The sequence below is a fragment of the Convolutriloba macropyga genome, chromosome 3 (genome assembly GCF_964194025.1).
Source record: "Convolutriloba macropyga chromosome 3, txConMacr16.3, whole genome shotgun sequence".
In the NCBI taxonomy this organism is placed as follows: domain Eukaryota; kingdom Metazoa; phylum Xenacoelomorpha; order Acoela; family Convolutidae; genus Convolutriloba; species Convolutriloba macropyga.
Genome location: NC_134470.1, coordinates 5,236,506 through 5,258,591, shown reverse-complemented (window position 1 = coordinate 5,258,591; position 22,086 = coordinate 5,236,506). Strand labels below are relative to the sequence as shown.

Here is a 22,086-nt window from a genome sequence, read left to right as displayed (position 1 = left end):
GTTTTTCCTGTTTAAAAAGCTAGTTTAAAAATTTTTGTATGCAGTTTGTTATTGACAAATGACCGGTTGTTATTGACATTGAAGGTCTTCGTTGTTAAAAGCCAAATGAATTTGTTGTCACCACTGAAAACTATACTAATAAGTTCCTTTTTCTAATTCCAAACTAATTTAGTTCTCATCATTTAGTGGGCAAATATATCATTGGTGGTGCCAATTTAAGCTTGGGTTGTTTGGAATTGACTGAAATCGAAGAGCATCAGTTTATTCAAAGGTTCTTGTTTGGCTTTCAATATTGATGGGAACCGAAAAATATAATTGACAAAAATTAATTCAGAAATTTACTACCAACTTTTGAAGTGTTTTCTAAAATCGTAACCAATGAGTTCAAACCATAGCGACTGATAGCTTAGGCATAAAAATTTTTTTATGACTGGTTGAGAAATAGGGAACCTAATTTGAAACATCGTATTAGCTGGGAGCAAATGAAACTATAGACAGGAAAGCAAGCAATTGAGCTGACTAAGCTCAATAAATCGTAGAAAAGGAAACAGGAGCCAAAGAGTTTTGTTACGTTTTAATAAAAAACTGGAACCATCAATATTGTCTTGATTGAATTGTTATCATGACAAGAAAATTATCATCAAATATCGCTCCAAAGGAATAAAGTATCTTATCACCCGTAACGCCCAAAAAGAGCATTAAAACTTTCGCTTCTTGTAGACAGGTGTTCATTAAGCGCTAATGGAGAACTATGAACCTAAATGCATATTAGAAAGATTTATTTAAAATTGCCTTCCGTATTGATTAGTAATGTGCTGCAAATTATGTACAGCTTCATACAGTGCATAGGCTGTTGATGCTTTCTAACATTTGTTCAAGTTGAAAGAAAATGAAGTCCTGTAAAACAAAAACTTTTGGTCAAATTTGAGAATTCTTACCAGTTGTGACTGTGAAATTTTGTGCAACTTTAAGATTTTATGAAGCCGAAGTGTCAGAACGAAACGGGAATCGCCAATACCCCCAAGAAACCTTGGCTCATTGTATACAGGAATTGTTAGCAAAAGTTTTACCAAGTGGTTAGTCGTTAACACTTATTTGGAGAAAAAGTGTTAATTTTGGTGTAAAATTCGAATGTGCACTTTTTTGAGATTCAAGAACGTCAGTTATTATGGGATGTAATTAGCACCAACGCCCATGCCCTATGAATCTAAATGCAAAGCGCTTTGTGTAAACAAAAGACCTGGAACACATAAATTGGCAAAGAAGTAACCATATACCGCGCTGCCGGCCATTTTGAATTTATTCGATAAATACAGCCGCGTGACGCGTAAGTTTGTAACCATTCGACTAACCCACGGACGTCACCCAGGAATTCCACTATAAAAACAAAATGCTCGTAACGCTTATAAAATCCGGAAAATGAGTGTAGGTCAAACTGGCGGACATCTTGAATGACATTTACGAAGTACGTGGCGGCAATGCACAAAACACGGTGTTACGGTAATACGGCATTTGTATTACTGAATGTGAAAAAAGTAGCCAATGGCAATTTCGAAGGCTGAGAACCTTAATGACAATTATTTTGTGCCAAAATGACGGTTATTCATTTGTTGTTATTCCGCAGAACAGCTAACACCAGAGACTGGTAGCGAAATCGACAAAGCAATTGAGGTTGCTTTGAATGACCTGAAGCCCCAAGAGCCAGGTGATATACGGTTGATGTGGTTGTTGTACGAGTGCACGAGTGGTGCACAGAAATAAAACTGAATCTTGTATATGCAGATTGTGCTAGAGTTTACGCACTGTAACATGGGGCCTGAGATGAGATCTGCGGCGATTAACTGAAAATGAAGTCTGGAGCCGTATGTCTGTTCTGGTAGTAAAGCAAATTCACTCTATGACATAGTTAAAGCAGCCGAAAAACATTGTATGCGAAATTGATGCGTCGTAAAATCCGATAACGAGAGAAAAAACGTAAGAGAAGCATGGTTGAAAAGCGAACGTCAAAAATAAAGCGGAAAAAATCAATCTGACATATCGTTTTGGAACATTAAACCTGACAAACCTTGCCACTGAACCCCTTTGACTAAAATGGTGCCGATGAAAACAACTGTGGATGTCAGTAACCGACAAGAGACCCCAAATCAAAGACTCATTGACAACCAGCTAAACTTAAAACGAAATGTCGCGTGCAATTTGCTACAAGGCCCGGTCATCAGGACAATAGAAGACTCCCAAGAAACAAATGAAATGGTTGGAAAAACGCACAAGGCGTCGGAAAGGGAATCTTTGTACAAATGCGAATGTTAATGGAGCACAAAAGCTGTCGCCCAGCCTAGTCAACTCCGAAAATCAAACGGACATCAAAATTGTGCGCTCAGATTAAAAAGATGCTGATAGTGAGTTTGTCAACAGTGAACAATTGAAAAATCTCTCAAAGTCCGTGTCTACCACAATACCAGATTCCGCTGAAAGGTCCACTTTGTACAGATTAACTAAAAAATCAAATTTCTGTTTTGAAGTTGCAGACAGAAGTAACCGAAAAACATTATGGTCAGAACCCGTTCTAGAAAATTAGTTGCTACTCTCCAGAGTTGAAGTCGGTCTCCGGACAGCTTTTTTAATCCGGGTGCAGACCCACTTCAGCAGCATCAGCAGGATGTGGACAAGAAGGAATCGGGACGATGAGAAGCAACATCTTAACATTTTCTTTTAATTTTTCACAAACATTGACACCAGTTATTTTGAGCGGTAGGAGAAATTTTGAAAGCTTCCTATCTCCTATTCCATTGGTTGTCAACTAAGAGTAAATTTCAAACGGGGAAAACCGTTATTTTCAAACAAACATTACGGAGCCTCCTTGTATTTCAATATTCTCTCTAATTGTATTATGCTCACTTCTCGATTCTCGATTCTCTCAGTGCTTTGAGCGATCATTGGATTACAACATCACTCCTTGTCAATTAAAGTTAAAAGTTCAGTTTTAGTCTGACATTATGATAAAGCACACAATTTAAGTGCGTAAATTACTACAAATAGGGCAAACTGAGGTTGAATTGTTATCTTATGTTTAGGTTTCAGTATACGCAACCCCCTAATTTTTTTTCTGAAATCTCAACGCAGGTACGTTATTCTGCTTCACCCACCAGGCATCATAGAACACATTATTTTACACTTAACTTCGGCAGTTCAGAGAAACAAAAGCTTGTTAGTATCATGAGAACTTTGAAAATCTGTTGACCGGTAAATGTAAAAAGAAAAATTTTTAATAGGATAGTCTGCGATCTTTCCGGCATTGCTAAAGAAGATTTTATAAACTAAATTTTTAATTTTTTCTCAATAGACAGCTTTGCTTACATTTATCACCATCAGTAGGTTGATCGTCTATTGTGGTTGTTTTGTATCCGCCAACGAATTTAAAATCAAAATACTACTGCAAGCTACAGCAGTCAACATGCTATCCATTCAGGTCATCAAAACAATTAATTGATCACAACTGTAGCCAGGTTAGCAGAAAGTAGTGTTTAGAAACGTCGAAACTATTGAGATTACATATGTTTTGACTAAAAACGAAATTGATTTTGACAAGAAAACTAAAAGTTCTTTTTTTAAGTTCCAACAATACATCTGTGAAATTTTATAAAATTTAACAGTTTCGCATTCCATTGTGGAACAGCTACTTGAGTAATCTTTATCAAATCCTGTTAATTTTATAAAAAAAGACTCAAGAGTAACTTTAGAACCTCCAAAATTGACTTTTAATTGTGGTTACGTAGAAAATCGTAGAACTTAGATTTGGTGTTTATGTTCCTTTGACTCTCCAACAGTATTTACCTTCTCCTTCGACTCATCATCAGATTGCTACACATTCAGGCAATCAGAACCCTCCGAATGCTGAACTTAACCAGGTTAGCGATAAATTTTTTTATGAGCCTGATAAACTTTCAAGATCTTAGAAGTATTTTACAAGATCAACAACTTTCATATCAGAATTGGTTAGCCGCAGCTGTCATTAGTATCATTCAGGCTTTCAAACAATGAATGATAGCAAACACAACCAAGTTAGCAGGAAAATAGCTCTAAGACTTAGAATGATATAAAATTCGCTGGGAAAAAAACCTGAGAATTCATTTTTTTATCTCCACTGTGTCCCCTAACTAATCTATATAAACTTTCCTGTTCTTGAAAAGAGTTAGGTGCAACTTATTCGATGTGATATGGGTAGTAACAAGGAATGCTCCACTAATTTTCAATCGTTTTTGACCTTTTTAACACCTGACGTCGGTTGAATTAAACTGATTGCGAGGCGCTCAGTGTAAAAGTGTCTGAAGGTTGGATCCATTTATACCTATTCTTTTATTGATGAACTTCTAAAACTTGACGGTGAACAAATTCTTGGTAAAGAAAGGCAGAAGCTAACTATATCCTATTTCATTCGATTCTTTCCACTTTTTGTAATTTGTTCTCAAAATGTTTTCCTAATGCGTCTTAAACGACATCATTGTATTCAAAAAAAAGTATTATCACTTTTTTGCTTAAGATTTTGTAAACGATAAACAACAGTCTTGATGTTGAAATTTATTGTTAATCCTATTAATAATTAACATATCTTTTTTCCTATGCTTTGTCGTTTAAACAAGTTGGGTCAAAAAATAATAAAGTTATGGCTGATTTTTGACAACAATTGTTATGCTTGATTGTTTGATTGATACTATGAAACAAGTATTCCCTCACTCTCCCCCCGCATACGTAACTAAGTTTTAGCTAGTTGCTTCTCATTTAAAATGGTCACGGTAAAGGATAATAATCCATAAACTTTGAAAAATTGGTGGAATACCCTGTTATCTGAATTTTTTCTCTAAATTATTGAAACTTTGTAAGATTAAAAACTCCTCATTATTGGAGTTTGAATATGAGCTTAACGAATTGACGTGTTTTCTTTTGATTCGCTCTGTTATTTACAACATACGCCATTAAGGGCACTCTAAAAATTTCTCGTGCGAAATCACATGAAGTTTTCTCGTGTGATAAAAATTCAGACAATCTTTTGTGTGAATAAAGCGTCTGGTGTAACTTCACACAAAAAAAATTTCCTCCCTCGTGTGATAAAAATCACTCGATTTATCGGTGTGAATGAGCGTATAAAGATATAACCAATTTTTGAATCATTTTTTTCGCAAGCTCTTTTTCTGGTTGTTGTTGTAGTATTCAAAAGTCATAAAAAGGTTCAGTTAATTTGTTAAGCGAGCAAATTCTTGGTGAAACGACAGTTAATTAGCATTAAAGATTGGAAGTGAGCATAGATAGACATGAACAGAAATGGTGGTAAATATTCATTCCATGGAATGCATATATACCAGCATTTCTGCTCATGTCTATCTATGCTCACTTGCAGTCTCTAATGCTAATCAACTGTCATTTCACCAAGCATTTGAACGCTGAACAATTTAACTGAACCACTTCAAAGACCACTTCTAGTTATTATAACTCTCGAAGCCGCATGGAGCTCACTTTTGACCAACTGGAAGCCAAGCGTTCGGGAATTAAATTTTAAATAATGACTCGCTAATTCTTTTATTGATGAACTTCTAAAACTTGACGCTGAACAAATTCTTGGTAAAGAAAGACAGAGGCTAACTATACCCTATTTCATTCGGTTCTCTCCTTTTTTCTAATTTGTTCTTAAAATGTTTTCCCAATGCGTCTTAAACGGCATCGTTATATTCAAACAAATTATCACTTTTCTTTGCCTAAGATTTTGTATACCATAAACAACAGTCATGATGTTGCATTTTTTATTAATCCTATCAATGATTATTACATCTTTTTTTCCTTTGCTTCGTCGTTTAAACAAGTTGTGTCAAAAAAAATATAGGTATGGCTTATTTTTGACAACAATTGTTATGCAGAGTTTGATTGATACTATGGAACAAGTATTTCTTCACCACATGCATACTTAACTAGGTTTTAGCCAGTTACTTCCCGTATAAAATGGTCACGGTAAGGGATAATATTTCATAACCTTTGAGAAATAGGTGAAGTACTCTGTTATCTGAAATCTTCTCTCCGGATTATTAAAACTTTGTAAGATTAAAAACTCACATTATTGGAATTTGAATACCCGGATCTGAGTGTCATAATATTTCCGCAATGAATCATAGAATTTCAATTACGAATATTACTAGGGCCTGAGTTCTGATCATGGCACTTTATAGACATTTCATGGTAAAATTCATAGTAAAATCATGAACTTATTGTGAACATAAGGAGTGATCATTCTGAATTCTTAATGAACATTATGAACTTTTGTCCGTCTTTGGACCGAACAGAATGAAAAATCGTTATCTGCCAGAACTTTCAAAACACAGCATAGGTAAAAAATTGATTCATCAAATTTATGGCTAAATAAAAGGAACATTTTAATGATAACGAATAATGAAATAAACATCACAGTTTGGTACAAGTTTGGTGTTTTCTATGGAGCTCCTTCAGCCCATTTCCCACTGCCAACGGAGAATTCCATCCATTGAAATTTGTGAATAAATTTTTGGCGAAGTATGCAACCTGAATTTTGAATAAACACTTAAAATATGACAGTGAGCAAATAATTTTTTTTACAAAATTTAGGAAGTTAATTTAACTCGAATTATCGTTTCTAATTTGTTTCAAAAACTTGTTATAAAACGCTTTTGGTTGGAACCAGTATATTTCTTATTTGGGATGGCGTGGGAAAATTATATTTCTTATTTGGGATAGCTTTATTTGGAACCAGTATATTTCACATCTGGGAAATGCTTAAAAAACAATTTCGAGGAAAAAGAGCTTAAAAGATTTCATCTCCATTTTGCTGCGTTGCTTGTCAAGCACTTAAAGTGGGACACTAAACAAAACACGATATAGAACTACGTAAGCTAAATATTTGCTCTCGCAACCGATTTTATCTTCTGAACTTATTTGTTTTTATATATTTATGTATAGGACTGTAATGATTCTCAGTTATGGCTTTTCCTTTGCTTAGGCGTCAGTAAACGAGCAGCAACCTTCAGATCCAAATCCGGTAAGCCATGTTTATCATTATCATCATTCAGGTTTTCCGACGATAGTAGCAAAATAACTCTAAAGGTCTTACAATGAAGTAAAATTAGCTGGAAAAAACCTGAAAATTGTTATTTTTCTGATAAATATCTGTACTCTGTCCTCTAAGTAATTTGTATTAAATTTCTTATTCCTGAAAACAGCTAGGTTCAAATTTACGTACTGTGACATTGGTGGCAACAAGTGATATGGGTGGTTCGAAGAAAAGTGTCAAACACTTAGACAGTTCAATTGAAATTGGATTTAGTTTTTTAAAAATTTAGCTAACGCGTTCTTTGTATTTTGTAAGTCAATGACTCAGATAATGAAGATAACAAAGGAAATAGCAATTTTTACCAGATTGAAAATGTTAGTTCCTTCAAATTTAGCCTTACTTTTATAGTGAAACTTTTTGTAGTAAAAACAGAAACTGATAGTTTTGTTGTTTCGATGTATGAACATGCCTCGATGGTTTCGTATCTCTTTTCCCCAAAAAAAACGGTTTTTAGAAATGAATAAATGAATGAATTCGGGTGTATTGAGAATGATGTAAGTAGCCTAAGTTTTTCTAAAGTATCCGCTGAAAAAATGCTCTAACTATAGAATAAATAAGATTGCGATAAACTGGCAGACATTTCAACAACTTTTTTTGGCACCAAATCTTCAGAATATGACAGCAGGGAGATTATTTAATTGAAACGCTGAAGTTGAAAAACCGCCATTGAACCGAAATCTTATTATTCTACAATTTTTTGTTTTCTTTTGTTTCTTAATTCTTAATTTAGTAATATTTCAATTATCAATTATGGCGTTTACGTTTCGTAGTCTGTCAACAATTTACAACCGTCATATAAAAATCAGGGTAGCCATGTATAATTGTCATTCAGATTTTCGAATGATGAATTATAGTAATCGCAACCAAATCTTCAATTGAATTAAAACTGGTTGGAGAAAAAAATGAAAACTGATTATTTGTAGCCTAAAAATCTCTACTGTGTCCTAAAAGTATTTGGTTGAAGGAAATTGATTTGGAGGCAATCAATTGAAAAGTATCAGCCCGGGTCAATGATCATACAACTTTCTTTGATTTTGTACTAGGTCATATATGATTCTTGGTAATCATACTAGGTAATACATGATTTGTATGAATTCTTGGTAGTCATACAAGGACCATATATGATTTCCTAGAAATCATACAGGGATCATACAAAAAAAATCAAAGACAAAAAACTGCATGATTTTGATGTTCTATTGAAGTTGAAAAAATTTCTTGGAAATCATACGAGGTCATATATGACACATAAAACATTAACTGGTGCCACAAATTCTCGTATAATGCAGTCAGAGGACTTATTAAACTATTATATCGCATTTGCAATCCACATTTGATTCTTTGTGTGCGCTAAAAGAATAACTTTTTGGTTTAAACATGTTCAGAAAACGCATTTGAGGTTATACGCAAATTTTTTTCGTGAAAATTTTTTATAAATGAGCATTTTTAAATAAAAACTGGCTTCAGAGTATGTCAAAAAGTTTTTCATCTATTTCGACTTATTATTTAGTGCCCAACTTTGCAAATGATATTGAATGTTAGGGTCTCATGGTGGATTACAATGTGATGCCGGGGTATCATATAGGTGATGCCCTACCGAATAAAAACATAAAAAAAAAACATAAATGGTAAAGCATTTTCGAAAAATAGATGTATGCTTCTTGGTATTCGTACTAGGATCATATATGATTTCGCGGTAATCATACAAGGATCATATATGATTTCGTTGGTTTCATAAGAGGATCGTACTAAGAAATCAAGTATGGACAGTATGAAATCATATATGATCCTCGTATGAAATCAAAGAAACTTCAACCCGGCAGTAGTTTGGGTCAACTTATAACAACTCTTCTAAAATTTGACTGTGAACAAATTCTTTTAATAGAGATACAGAAACTAACTATATTCCGTTTCATTAGAATTTTGTTGGTCTAATATTGTTCAAACTTGTTTTTGTTCCTAATACGACTTTCTTTGCGCGCGTATAAAACTTTTCAATCGCTTTCTATTGTTTTTTTTTCGAAAATGAATAGCAAGTTTTATATACATATACCTCCATTAATCCACGGCTTTCATCATTATCATTCAGATTTGCAAACAATGGATGATAGCAGTCAATATATGGTTTGCATAGCAGCTATTTAATCTTATATCGAAACAATATTTATGTGAAAAAAATGTATTTACAAAAAGTAAAAATATCTGCTGTCTCCAATAACTGACCATTTGTTGGAACAAACTTTTGTACATTCCAAAAACGTTGGAAAAAATGAAAATTTATCAAAAAGTAATACACTCTCAGTACCAACAACTCTGTTCCAACAAGGAATTTGGAAGATAAGAATTGGCAAAAAATTTTTCATATAAAGTCAGCGGCCGCTGTAGTTCAAAGACCAGCAATCTCTTGAGTCCTTTTCTCCACAATATTTAATCAATATTATATAGAGTATTTCTGACATCTTTCAATTGAGTCCAGCGAACAAAGAAAAAACAGAACCTTTTTTAAACAAAATTTTGTCTTAATGAAGCGCAATACTATTATTTGTCAATTTGATTGCAATGAGGGTAAAAGAATCATGTTCCTATCCAATTTCGATCTCATTTGCCACCAATTTTCCTGAAATCGCAAATCAATTCCCATCATTTAAAACTCACGTAAACTTTTATTTTACTCATTTAGTGATAAAGTGTTCCCGTTTCAACTACAATTTGTTGACTCAAGTAGCGATTATGCAATCATATATAACTAATCACAGTATTTTCATAGGAGCTCAAAAACTTTGATACATTTATAACCTATCGATTGATGATATTGTTTGGGGAACTCAACGGTTCCAAATGTAGTACTCTGCAATACTGACTTCGATGTTGTGGCTTCAGATCTTGAACACTGCTACGCGATCATCTATCAACGCATTAAAACTTTTTTTTCTGTTAGTGAACAGCAATAATGGATTGAATTAAAAGTAACAATTTTTCAATTTTTAAATTTCTTTTGCTTAAGAAGACAATATTTTTGCACTTTTATGCTCAGAGCAGATTTTTTAATTAAATATAGCACTTGTTTCCAGCTTAGGCAAAGTTATATACTCAGTTGAGAATAAAAACAAGTTGAAACGTTATATAAGTTGAGCAATTCAGCCAAAAAATTTTAATAGAAAAATGTTTTGGATGCCCTGAAGCGAGCCTCCTAGAAAAATCTCCAGGAATCAAAATTTAATAATGATAAACTTCATTTTAACTACAAATTTAATTTATCGTCATTAAAAATTTATCGTCAGTTTTATTGTTGTTTTTTTAATTTTTTTAAAAGTGTTGTTTTTGTTACTATTATTATTATTATTATTATTATTATTATTATTATTATTATTATTATTATTATTATTATTATTATTATTATTTTTATTATTATTATTATTATTATTATTATTATTCTTATTATTATTATTATTATTATTATTATTATTATTATTATTATTATTATTATTATTATTATTATTATTATTATTATTAATATTATTATTATTATTGTTATTATTATTATTATTATTATTATTAATATTATTATTATTATTATTATTATTATAAATAATATTATTATTATTATTATTATTATTATTATTATTATTATTATTATTATTATTATTATTATTATTATTATTATTATTATTATTATTATTATTATTATTATTATTATTATTATTATTAGTATTATTATTATTATTATTATTATTATTATTATTATTATTATTATTATTATTATTATTATTATTATTACTATTATTACTATTATTATTATTATTATTATTATTATCATTATTATTATTATTATTATTATTATTATTATTATTATTTTTATTATTATTATTATTATTATTATTATTAATATTATTATTATCATTATTATTATTATTATTATTATTATTATTATTATTATTATTATTATTATTATTATTATTACTATTTTTATTATTATTATTATTATTATTATTATTATTATTATTATTATTATTATTATTATTATTATTATTATTATTATTATTATTATTATTATTATTATTACTATTATTACTATTATTATTATCATTATTATTATTATTATTATTATTATTATTATTATTATTATTATTTTTATTATTATTATTATTATTATTTTTATTAATATTATTATTATTATTATTATTATTATTATTATTATTTTTATTATTATTATTATTATTATTATTATTATTGTTATTATTTTTATTATTATTATTATTATTATTATTATTATTATTGTTATTATTACTATTATTACTATTATTATTATTATTATTATTATTATTATTATTATTATTATTATTATTATTATTATTTTTAATATTATTATTATTATTATTATTATTATTATTATTATTATTATTATTATTATTATTATTATTATTATTATCATAATGCAACACTGCGCTTAAGCGCAGACGAAGAGTGACCTGTACGAAAAACAGCCAAATCGGTGTCAAGAAGAAAATCTCGACAGAGGTCATTTTTTTCAAAAGCTTAAATATAATTACAACTGGAATCGCTGCCTGATAGTTCTTACGATTCAATAGAACACAGGTTCCTCCATCCGCGAAAATTTTTTTCTGTATACATCATAGATACTAAAGTCAGATAGAATCTTCTTACAGACAAATTATATACATAAAACTTCTATACATATACAGATAATTTGTCTGAATGAGCAACTGCTGAGGAGACTCACAGTAGACTCGACATAGCGCGGTATAACATGGTACAACCAATAATTACGAAAACCCCAAAGAGTTCACTTTTCAAACAAAATTTGTTGACTGGCGGAGCCATTATGTAATCATATATAACTATTCACAATCTTTTCATAAAGACTAAAAAAATTTGTTTTTTAGTCATAATTTATCGATTGATTTTTTTTGGGAAAATCAGCGGTTACCAATAGTTCGCAATTTTCTAGTTTTACTGCTAAGTTTTCTTCGCCTAAACGTTTGAGGATGAGTTTAATGTCTGATTTATGGTCTGAGGTTGTGCCCCTTGTTACTATTAAGGTATCGTCTAGGAAGTTGAATTTGTTATGAACGTTTTCTAGCGTTTTGTCGAGCGTTTTTTGAAATATGGCGGGCATATCTGATAGGCCATAGAAACCATTTATGATTCTATATGTTCCTGCTGATTTTCCCCCCAGGATGTTAAATTTGCAATGTCTTTGGACGGATGGGTGGCATATTTTAAGTCTATTTTACTGAAAAGGAATTCTCCGGGGAATTGTTTATTGTCTGATATGTACTTTGTTACCGCGTCCATTAGGTTGTCTATTGATTGCATTTGGTATTTATTTTTGTTAATTGCGCCGTTTAGGAGTTGAGAGTTGAGTGCGAGCTTTATGGATTTATCATGTTTTACTGTGATCACAATCGGTCTGATGCATACATCTTTGGAGCATTTGTCGAGCTTGACTATCTGGTTTGTGTCGAGCAGATGTTTAATCTTTTTGTCCACTTTTTCTGTCAGGTGTGGGGGAATTCGTCTTCCTTTATGTTGTGTAGGGTATAGGTCATTTTTTATTTCTGATTTGGCTATATGGTTTTTGATTTTCCTATACGTGTGCACAAATGTGGGAATTGTTCCATATTTTTTGTTTTGAACGAGAGGTCAGTATTTATACAATTTATTTGTTTACCTTTTTTGGAGAGAGCGAAAATCCCAGTTTAGAGAGGGTGTCCCTTCCAAAGAGATTCACCGTTTGAGTCTTCACTATCAGGATCTTGTTGTTCGTAGACGTACAGTTGCCTGATGTGATGTCCAGTTGGAGTATTCTGGTTATTGGAATTGATACGTTGTTGAAGCAACGATATTTTTGGGGGTCTCGGTTGTAGGGGAACTTCTTGCATTGTTACACTTCTGCGAGCCCCTCTGGCTCCAAGTTTTCGGACTTGGCCTTTATCCAGATTTCGTTATTGAGGGATGCATCTAGTCCCGCGGTATTTCTCCTGTGGAACTCCGTTGGCTTGATGTGATTCACTTGGTTCCAAGTGTCCAGGATCTCTTGTATATAATACGTGCTCTCGGGATCCAGGGACTCTTGCACCTGCTCTGTCGCTAAGTCGTATTCTCCTGTGTTGGAGGAATTTGAGTTTTGTTCTCTGATGTTTCTTATTCGTCTTGCTGGAGGGTTGTTTTGGACTAGCTGTTGTTGGCTATTGTTCCCTGAGGGTTTTTTGTAGCGACATACCTTACCAAAGTGGCCGATTCTCTTACAATTATTGCATTGTGCCTTTTTTGGCTGGACATATTTGGAGGTGTTCTAGTGAGAACGGGGCTCCGCATCGTCTGCATGGTTTGCTTTGTCCTGGTGTCCTCTGTTGTTGTTGACGTCTTTGAAATTGTTGCGTCTGTGGGTTTTGCTGTTGTGCCTGAGGGCGTCGCGGTTGTTGGAACTGTTGATTTGAGTTTACATAGGCAGTTCGGTTATCCAGGGGTCGTTGCTCTTAGGTCCTGCAATGGCTCACTGGTTCTCTTGCCCTCTTTCCTTGTTCAGAGCGTATTGTAGTACTTGTGCAGGCGTCCGAATCTCGGTTAAGATTTCGCTTTGGATCTCAGTGTTATTCATAAATGCTATGAATAAATCTTCGATCAAGTCGTCCTCGGCGGTGCCCAGTCTGCACTGTGCTCCTAGGGCTTTGAGCCTGCAGTGGAAGATCTCCAGGTTTTCGTTGTCCTTTTGCTTGCAAGTGAATAGGAGGAATCTGTCATACGTTGTGTTCCTTGGGCGCGTGAATGCTAGCAAAAGTTCGTAGAAGAGTTCGAATGCAGAGATCGTGTTGATGTTGGAATGTGGGAAACGCTGATGGTAAATGCGTTGACCTTCCGTTCCGATGCGCAAATAGATCAGGCTTTTGACTTTCATGTCGGCTTCGTCCCAGTTGATGCCGTCCACGAGTGGTCCTTTGAACTCAATTGCTTTGCATTCATTCTTCCAGTCTACTTTCCTTTTTACGTTTCGTTGGTCCCTGTCTCTCTTTTGTACTTGAGTCTCATTCTGGCCCGGGAGTTCGTTGGTTGGTTCGGCCGGGTAGAATAAATCCTTGGGTTCCGGTTTGAACCGTCGTAGAGTGTCCACGTTAATGGATTCCTCGGCTATGATCGCTATTTTGAGTGTAGCTGCCCAATTGGGCCATTCTTATGGGGGGTCGATGTCTTTGTCCCAGTAGAAGGGGATTCCTACTGGAGTACTTTGAAGGCTTGCTGACTGCGCCATGTGGTTATGCGCTTTTCTCTGCTTGTTAGAGGTCAAAAGATGAAGGCTAGAAACAACCTCTCGGCTGCTTTTCTCTATTCAGTTGGACACGTTGTGCGCCTTTCTTATGTGTTCCAATCGGAACGATCAACAAAAGAGGCTGGTGGGACCGGCCGTTTAGCATAGCAGTGAGTGAACTTATTTACAAAAGCTGATGAGTACATATAATAAGCATATGATGTTAACAGAGTATATAATAATACATTTCTGAGTCTTGGTTACGGATGAGGATCGGAAGCCTCACCACCACTATTATCTTTTATTATTATTTTTAATATCATTATTATTATTACTTTTATTATTATTATAATTATTATTTTAATTATTTTTATTATTATAATGATTATTATTATCATTATCATTATTTTTTTATTATATTTACTATTACTATTTTTATTATTAGTAATCATTATTATATTTATTATTGTTATTATTTTATTTTTATTATTATTACTATTATTATTATTATTATTCTGATTATTATTATTATTGTTTTTATTATTATTATTATTATTATTATTATTATTATTATTATTATGATTATTATTATTATTATTATTATTATTATTATTATTATTATTATTATTATCATTATTTTTATTTTTAATATTATTATTAATATTATTATTATTATTATTATTATTATTATTATTATTATTATTATTATTATTATTATTATTATTATTATTATTATTATTATTATTATTATTATTATTATTATTATTATTATTATTATTATTATTATTATTATTATTATTATTATTATTATTATTATTATTATTATTATTATTATTATTATTATTATTATTACTATTATTATTATTATTATTATTATTATTATTTTTATTATTATTAATACTATTATTATTTTTATTATTATTATTATTATTATTATTATTATTAGTATTATTATTATTATTATTATTATTATTATTATTATTATTATTATTATTATTATTATTATTATTATTATTATTATTATTATCATTATTATTATTATTATTATTATTATTATTATTATTATTATTATTATTATTATTATTATTATTACTATTATTAATATTTTTAATATTATTATTATTATTATTATTATTATTATTATTATTATTATTATTATTATTATTATTATTATTATTATTATTATTATTTTTATTATTATTATTATTATTATTATTACTATTATTATTATTACTGTTATCCCGCGTGATTTCCTTTTGTTGAATTATTTCCGTTGGAACGTCGAATGTTTGGAGGTGGTCCATTGAAATTGTGTTTCCACATTTCCAGAACGCTGATGATTTTTGTTAACCATATGATGTTTGTGGTCTTGCTTGTTGAATGTAGGCCGTTTGTGGTCTTGTTTTGTTCTGACGGACATACGAAACTGTTTTCCAGCTTGTATTAGCCTTAAGGATTTCTTGTTGATTGGCCAAGCCTCTTTCTCTGTTTATGGAATAGTTTAGTGCCTGTTGTGGCGTTTTTACTTCTGAGATTAGCTCCATTTGGATATTGGAGCTGCTCATATTTGATATAAATATGTCTTTAACGAGATGTTCTTCTAGTTTCTCGAATTTACATGTGCTCCTAGTTCGCGGAGTCGGCTACAAAAGGTTTCGAGGGATTCGTCCGATCTTTGCATGGCTTTGAAACACTGGAATCGGTCGAATGTTGTGTTACGGGGCCTGGTGAATGTTATAGCCAGTTCGTGTACCAACTCATTGCCTGTACAACGTTCTATTCTAGTATATGGGTTTCTCTGATGGTAGGTTCTTGTCCCTTCTGAACCTAGGGAAAAATGGATTAAACTTTTGACCTTTAGGTCTGCCTCGTCCCACGGAACTCTGTCTATCATCGGTCCTTTCTGCTCGATTTGCTTACATTCACTTTCCCAGTCCACGTTTCTACGTTCATTCCGTTGTTCTCTCTGTCTTTCTTCATCTTCGGTTTCTCCTTCTAGTGCGTCCTCGTATGTAGGGAGTGTTTGATAGAATAGTTCCACTCTTGTCGGTTTTAGTTTCAACAGTTTATCAACTTGACGGTTGTCTCTTGCCATTATGGCCATTTTCAACGCACAGAACCACGTGGTCCATTCTGTTGTGGGACTTGCTCCTGTCTCCCAACATACAGGGACTCCGAGCGGAGTTTTGATAGCTGACTGCGCCATGTTATCCCGCGTGATTTCCTTTTGTTGAACTTTTTCCGTTGGAACGTCGAATGTTGTTTGTTCGACGATTATATCAGAAGTGTTACTTTCTATGTCCGAATGGAGAGAATGGAAATCCGGTTCTCGGGTTATTAGAGATCTTGATAGCTCCAGTTTGAATTGAGTCTATGATAAGTTTTATGGAATAATTGCTTTATGATAAGCTTTGTGAAAGGTCTATGATAAGCTTTGTGAGTCTATGATGAGCTCTATGAATCTATGATAAGCTTTTTGAAAAGGATCACTTCTAACACTTTATTCGGCCACGAATCGACGGTTCGTCTTGACAGTTTTTTATTGTCTGCGTTTAGCAGATGTGTTAACTTGAAACCACGTTATGATACCCGCCAAATCGCAGGCGTGAAAATGAGCAACTAACATAAACTCCTTTCGGACACGACAGTATGTACAATGCATTTAAATATATATAAGTGTTTATAGATACGATACTAGATACTTTTAAGTCTTAGTTGCATAGTCAGTTTTAGATGATGCGGCTACACCGGTATCACTTTCCCCCTCTGACAGAGATATCCTGATCTAAGGGATTTCGTTTAATGCAGCGAGGTAATCCTCATTGAGATCCGAGATTGAATCTGGGTTGGGCGAGGATGGAGGGGTTTTGTAGATGAGGGATTTTGCTGGGCTGGATACTTTCTCCACTTGGAGTTGTTCTGAAGTGGCCTCCTGTGTCGCTTCTTTGTTGTTAATTCGGGTTGCGGTCGTATTTGGTTCCATTTGGAGTTGAGATATTTTCTCCACTTGGAGTTGTTCGGTGTCGACCTCCTGGATAGGTTCTGTGTTGTTACTTGTGTGTTCGATCATGTTTTGTTCCGATTGGCATTGGCTACTTTGAGGAGTCTCCGTTGTTCCGCGTGGCGTTGGGTCTGTTGTGTCTTTAGTGAGATCGACAGTTTGATTTGAAGAATTGGATGAATCAAGGAAAACTATTTGCGGATGTTCTTGACGTTGATTATCTTTTTTTTGTGCTTGGTATGATGTTGTCCTGTTTCTTTGCGTTGAATGCATAAATTTTCGCGGTTGCTATGTCAATCTTTTTTGATAGATTGAAAATGTCATGTCCGGTGTGTTTGTTTCGGTCTCGTTATGCGCTTCGTTGTCTAACGTTGTTGTGGCTGTGATACTTTGCTGATCTTGCGTGTTGGGGCTTAGGGGGCTCGTGTCCATAAAGTCTTGTGCATTGTTGCTAGTGATTATCTCATATGATCGTTCGTCTTGGGAGTGGGCTTCGACGTTGTAGATTTTCATTGACTTTGGTTGTGAGTCAGGGGTGTTGAAAATCAAGAATGATCTGTGGGACGTGTCTGTGTCCGACATTGATGGGAGATTTCTCCGCATGGAGTTTGTCTCTTTGCTGTTTAGGATTGCAGCCTGTTTCGCACGTTCGTTGAAGTTAAATAATGGTGTGCTGTGTTTAGTCTTCGCTTTGCTGACTCCTTTTGGCGTTTTTGAGGTTTTGTTTTGTTGTTGTCTTTGATTCTTTGTTGCGATGTGTATAAGTTTATCTCTTGACCATATCGTTCTTGTGTTGATGTTCTTAGTTGCCGTATGTTTCTTCTTAGTTTGCTTTGTGATAGCTTTGTTACTGGTTGCCGTTCTTGAAGTTCCGGGTGTGCTGATGGATGCTTTGTTTCTTGTTGTCGCTTTTGATATTCCGGTTGCGTCGTTGATGTTGGCGATTGAACTTGATGGTCCGGGTGGGCCCATAGCACTGTTGATTGCGTCGTGGGTCCTTTTGGTTCCTAACGGTTTGCTCGCAGCTATTTGCTTTTTGGCTTCGTCTAAACAGAATTTACGTATCTTTTCTTGGTTTCTTTTATATTCTCCAACGGTTTTACATGCAACCATGTGAATTAGTCTTGGTTTTGTTTCAGGTATTGGCTTAGTTTCGGTTGCTATTGCAATGTCGTTTTTTCGAATTACTGTGTTTTTCCTTGGAGGAGTGTCTATTGTAAAGGTATGTGGTGTATAGTTTGTTATGGTTCCGTCTGGAATTATAGTCCATTTTGGTGCTAGTGTGTTTCTTGGTTCTTTTGTTTTTCTCGCTATGGATTTGCGCGCGACGTTTTTCTTATTATATATTATCTTAGTTGTTTTATCTTCTGGAGAAGTTTATTTTACGTGGGGAACTTCTGCTTAGTGGCAAGTTTTCAGAATCGTCCGAATCTATTTGCTCTGGGGAGGCAGTGGGGTTTTCGTCTTGCTTGTACTGGATGTCGAGTTCATCCTCAGAGTTTCCATCTAGCCTCCACATCTCTTCTTGTGACAAAACATCGTGTTTGAGAGTTCGCTTGTCTAAACAACGACTTTTTCGCTTATGGTATGATAAGTTTTTTGTAGATGGTTTTGTTAGCATATTTGATAGTGCTGTATTTGGCTTTCTGCCGAAATGGAGTTTTTGGCTTTCAAATAGAGTTATTTTTGTAGTTCTATTAGGTATAAGTCTGATGTTCTCTATAATATTTGCTAGACGTGAGCTTAAAGTTTCTGAGCTCCAGTTGGGGTCAATATCAAGTACGGCTAAGCGTCTTTTGATCGTTTGGATTAGGCGTTCGACCATTCCTGTTCCTCGATGGTCTCCGGCTGGAGCGAGTATCAGTTTTATGTTTTTGTTTCTCCAGAATGTGTCAAAGTCTTTAGCCTTAAAGGCTTGTGCCTGATCACATCTTATAGATCTAGGAATTCCGTTTAGTTTGCAATATTTTTCTAAGTAGTCTATCGCTTTTTCCGTATCGCAGTTGTGGAATGTCTCCGCGTGAGGAAAACGGGATAGTCTGTCTACTGTTACTAGGATGTAACTGTTTTGCGTATTATTTTTAAATGGAATTGCTCCTGCGAAATCCATTTGGATTTCTTCGTTTGGCTCTTTTAGTTTGGGTAAATAACCCAATTGATTCTTAGGAATGATAGGTTTTAAGTTTTTACCTTTGTCGATGCAGTGTAGGCAGGCCTTGGCTTTTGCGACAATTTCTTAGTGGATGTGTGGCCACCATACTAATTTAGCTAATGCTAACATTCCAACTTGCCCTGGATGTTTATAATGGATTGTGTCCAAAACAAGTTGTTTAAGTTTTTGGGGAATTACTAAGCGATTATCATATAATAAGAAGTTTGTGTCAGTAACAGATAAATCTCGTCTACTGCGGAAATATAACGGGTTTATTTTCTTGAAGTCGCCCAATTTTGTGTTTTCACTAAATCGATAATTGGTTTGAGGTCTCACTGTGAGGCTTCTGCCAGGAATTCTTCATTGAAAACTTTGTTAAAGTTTTCTCTATAGACGGGGGTTAGTAGATCGTTGTAAGCGTCGAATAAGTTTTCATGTTTGGATTGGTCTAGAGGGTCAAGGCCTTTGCCTTTATTGGAATTATACTCCGTTTGGGTTGTACAACTAGTAAATGTTTTGGAATTGCTTGGTTGCTCCATTTGGGGATTTTTGAATTTGTTTGTGGCTCGAAATCTACGTTTAATAGGGATGTTGAAAGTATCTATGTTGGGGTTACGTCTTGTTGTTATGCCGACAATGCTTTTGTTAAGAAGTTTGAAAATAGAATTTAGATTTAAAGAATGAGAGTTAATATGTGACTGATTTGTAAGTGTATTAAGGCAAAAAGCGTTGTTTGTTTTGTTGCTTGTGTGTTTTGGATTAATTACTTCATTCTTGTCTAGTTTTATGTCTGTGTTTTGATTGGTTGAATTAATTGCTCACCTTGGAGAGAATGAATTACTCGCTCCATTTGGAGACAGCGAATTTGTTGTTATGAAAAGTTTGATTTCTTCAATTGTCTTGATTACGAAATTTTTGTCTTCGTCCGTAGGTGGAATTGTTTCTGCTGTAGGATTTCTACTTGAGTAGTCGGCGAACCCATGTTTTTTCCGGGAATGTGTTTGACTGAGAAATGAAATGGTAGTAAGCGATCTACCCATCGTGTTAATCTACATTGATATGTTTTGTTTCCTCTATTTTCTTTGAGTGCTGAAAGTAATGCTTGATGATCCGTTTGGAGTATAAATTCCGTACCATAAAGATAGTATTTAAAATGTTCTAAAGACCAAACTACTGCTAGTAATTTTAGTTCGTTTGTGCTATATCTTGATTCGAGGTTATTTAGATATCGACTTGCAAATGCGATTGGTTTCCATATGTGTCAGAATTTTTGTTCAAGACAAGCACCTAGCCCTTTTTTGCTAGCGTCGCATCTCACTCTCGTTTCGATGTATCAAAGTTTTTGTTTTCTGTTATTTGTTTTATTTGAGCTGTGATATCATTAAATGCGATTGTGTGATTGTCATTCCAATCAACTTTATTTTGTGATTTTGTGTTTGCTTTTGATAACAGAAGCCTTAATGGTTCGGAGATTCTTGCCAAGTTCGGTATGAATTTTATCAGGCGCTGAATATACCCCATAAAGGATCTTAATTTTTTCAGTGTTTTGGGTTGTCCAGGTTTATGATTGCGTCACATTTTTGTTTTTTTTTGGTATGACTCCATTTGGAGTGACTACAAAACCTAGCCTTGTTATTTGTTCTTTCGCAAATTCACATTTTTGGAGATTGATTGCTAGATTTTCGTCGTTCAGTCTTTGCATTATTTTGTCTAGTTCTTTTTCCTGATCCTCTAATGTTCTTTTTGTGACTATGAGGATATCGTCTAGGTATGGGAATTTTGTTTTTATGTCATGTAATGTTTTATCTATTGTTTTTTTTTGAAAGGTGGCTGGCATGTCGGTTAGGCCATAAAATCCGTTAATAAATCCATATGTGCCTGTGGCTTTTCCACCTATTATGTTGAAATTACAGTGTTTTTTTAATATTTTCGTCTAATGGGATTTGACTGTATGCGTATTTTAGGTCAATTTTGGAGAAGAGGTAATGTCCTGGTTTGTTTTCTCTTTCTGAAATGAAGACTGCTAGTGAATCCATAAGGTGGTTGATGCTTTGCTTTTGATATTTGTTTTTATCTATTGCATCGTTTAGCTTTTCGGAATCGAGAGCTATTTTTACTGTTTTCTCTTTCTTTACGGTTATCACTACTGGACTTATGAATAGTTCGTCTGAACATTTGTTTGGTTTAATAATTTGTTTTTCGTCGATAAGTTTTTGGAATTCTTGTTCCACTTTGTCGAGCAGATGGAGTGGAACTCTTCTTCCTTTGTGTTGGGATGGTGTATATTGAGATTTAAATATCGATTTTGCAATATGGTTTTTTGATCGCCCCAATCTTGTACAAAGGTGTGGGTATTTATGGAATATTCACCTTATGAAGTTTTTCTCCGTTTGGATATTTGAAATTAGATTAATTTTCTTACCAGGTTTTTTCTGTGCGCTGAGTGTGATCCCCAATTTGGTGAGGATATCTCTCACCATTATATTGTTCGTTCTATTCTCCACTATTAGGACTTTGCAGTCTTTGGCTGTCCACGATCC

At 33.3% G+C, this 22,086-nt stretch overlaps 1 protein-coding gene across 2 annotated transcripts in view; it reads left to right on the top strand.

Moving 5' to 3' along the window:
* Positions 1 to 22,086, top strand: part of LOC142336798 (uncharacterized) — a 78,467-nt gene that overhangs the window by 16,573 nt on the left and 39,808 nt on the right. Inside the window, exons 8-9 of one of the 2 annotated variants that reach the window (XM_075385722.1) lie at positions 3,828 to 3,908; positions 7,019 to 7,057. In XM_075385722.1, coding sequence (XP_075241837.1) covers positions 3,828 to 3,908; positions 7,019 to 7,057 — 120 coding nt within the window. The remainder of the gene's footprint in view (positions 1 to 3,827; positions 3,909 to 7,018; positions 7,058 to 22,086) is intronic. The other variant, XM_075385724.1, reaches the window with a different exon arrangement.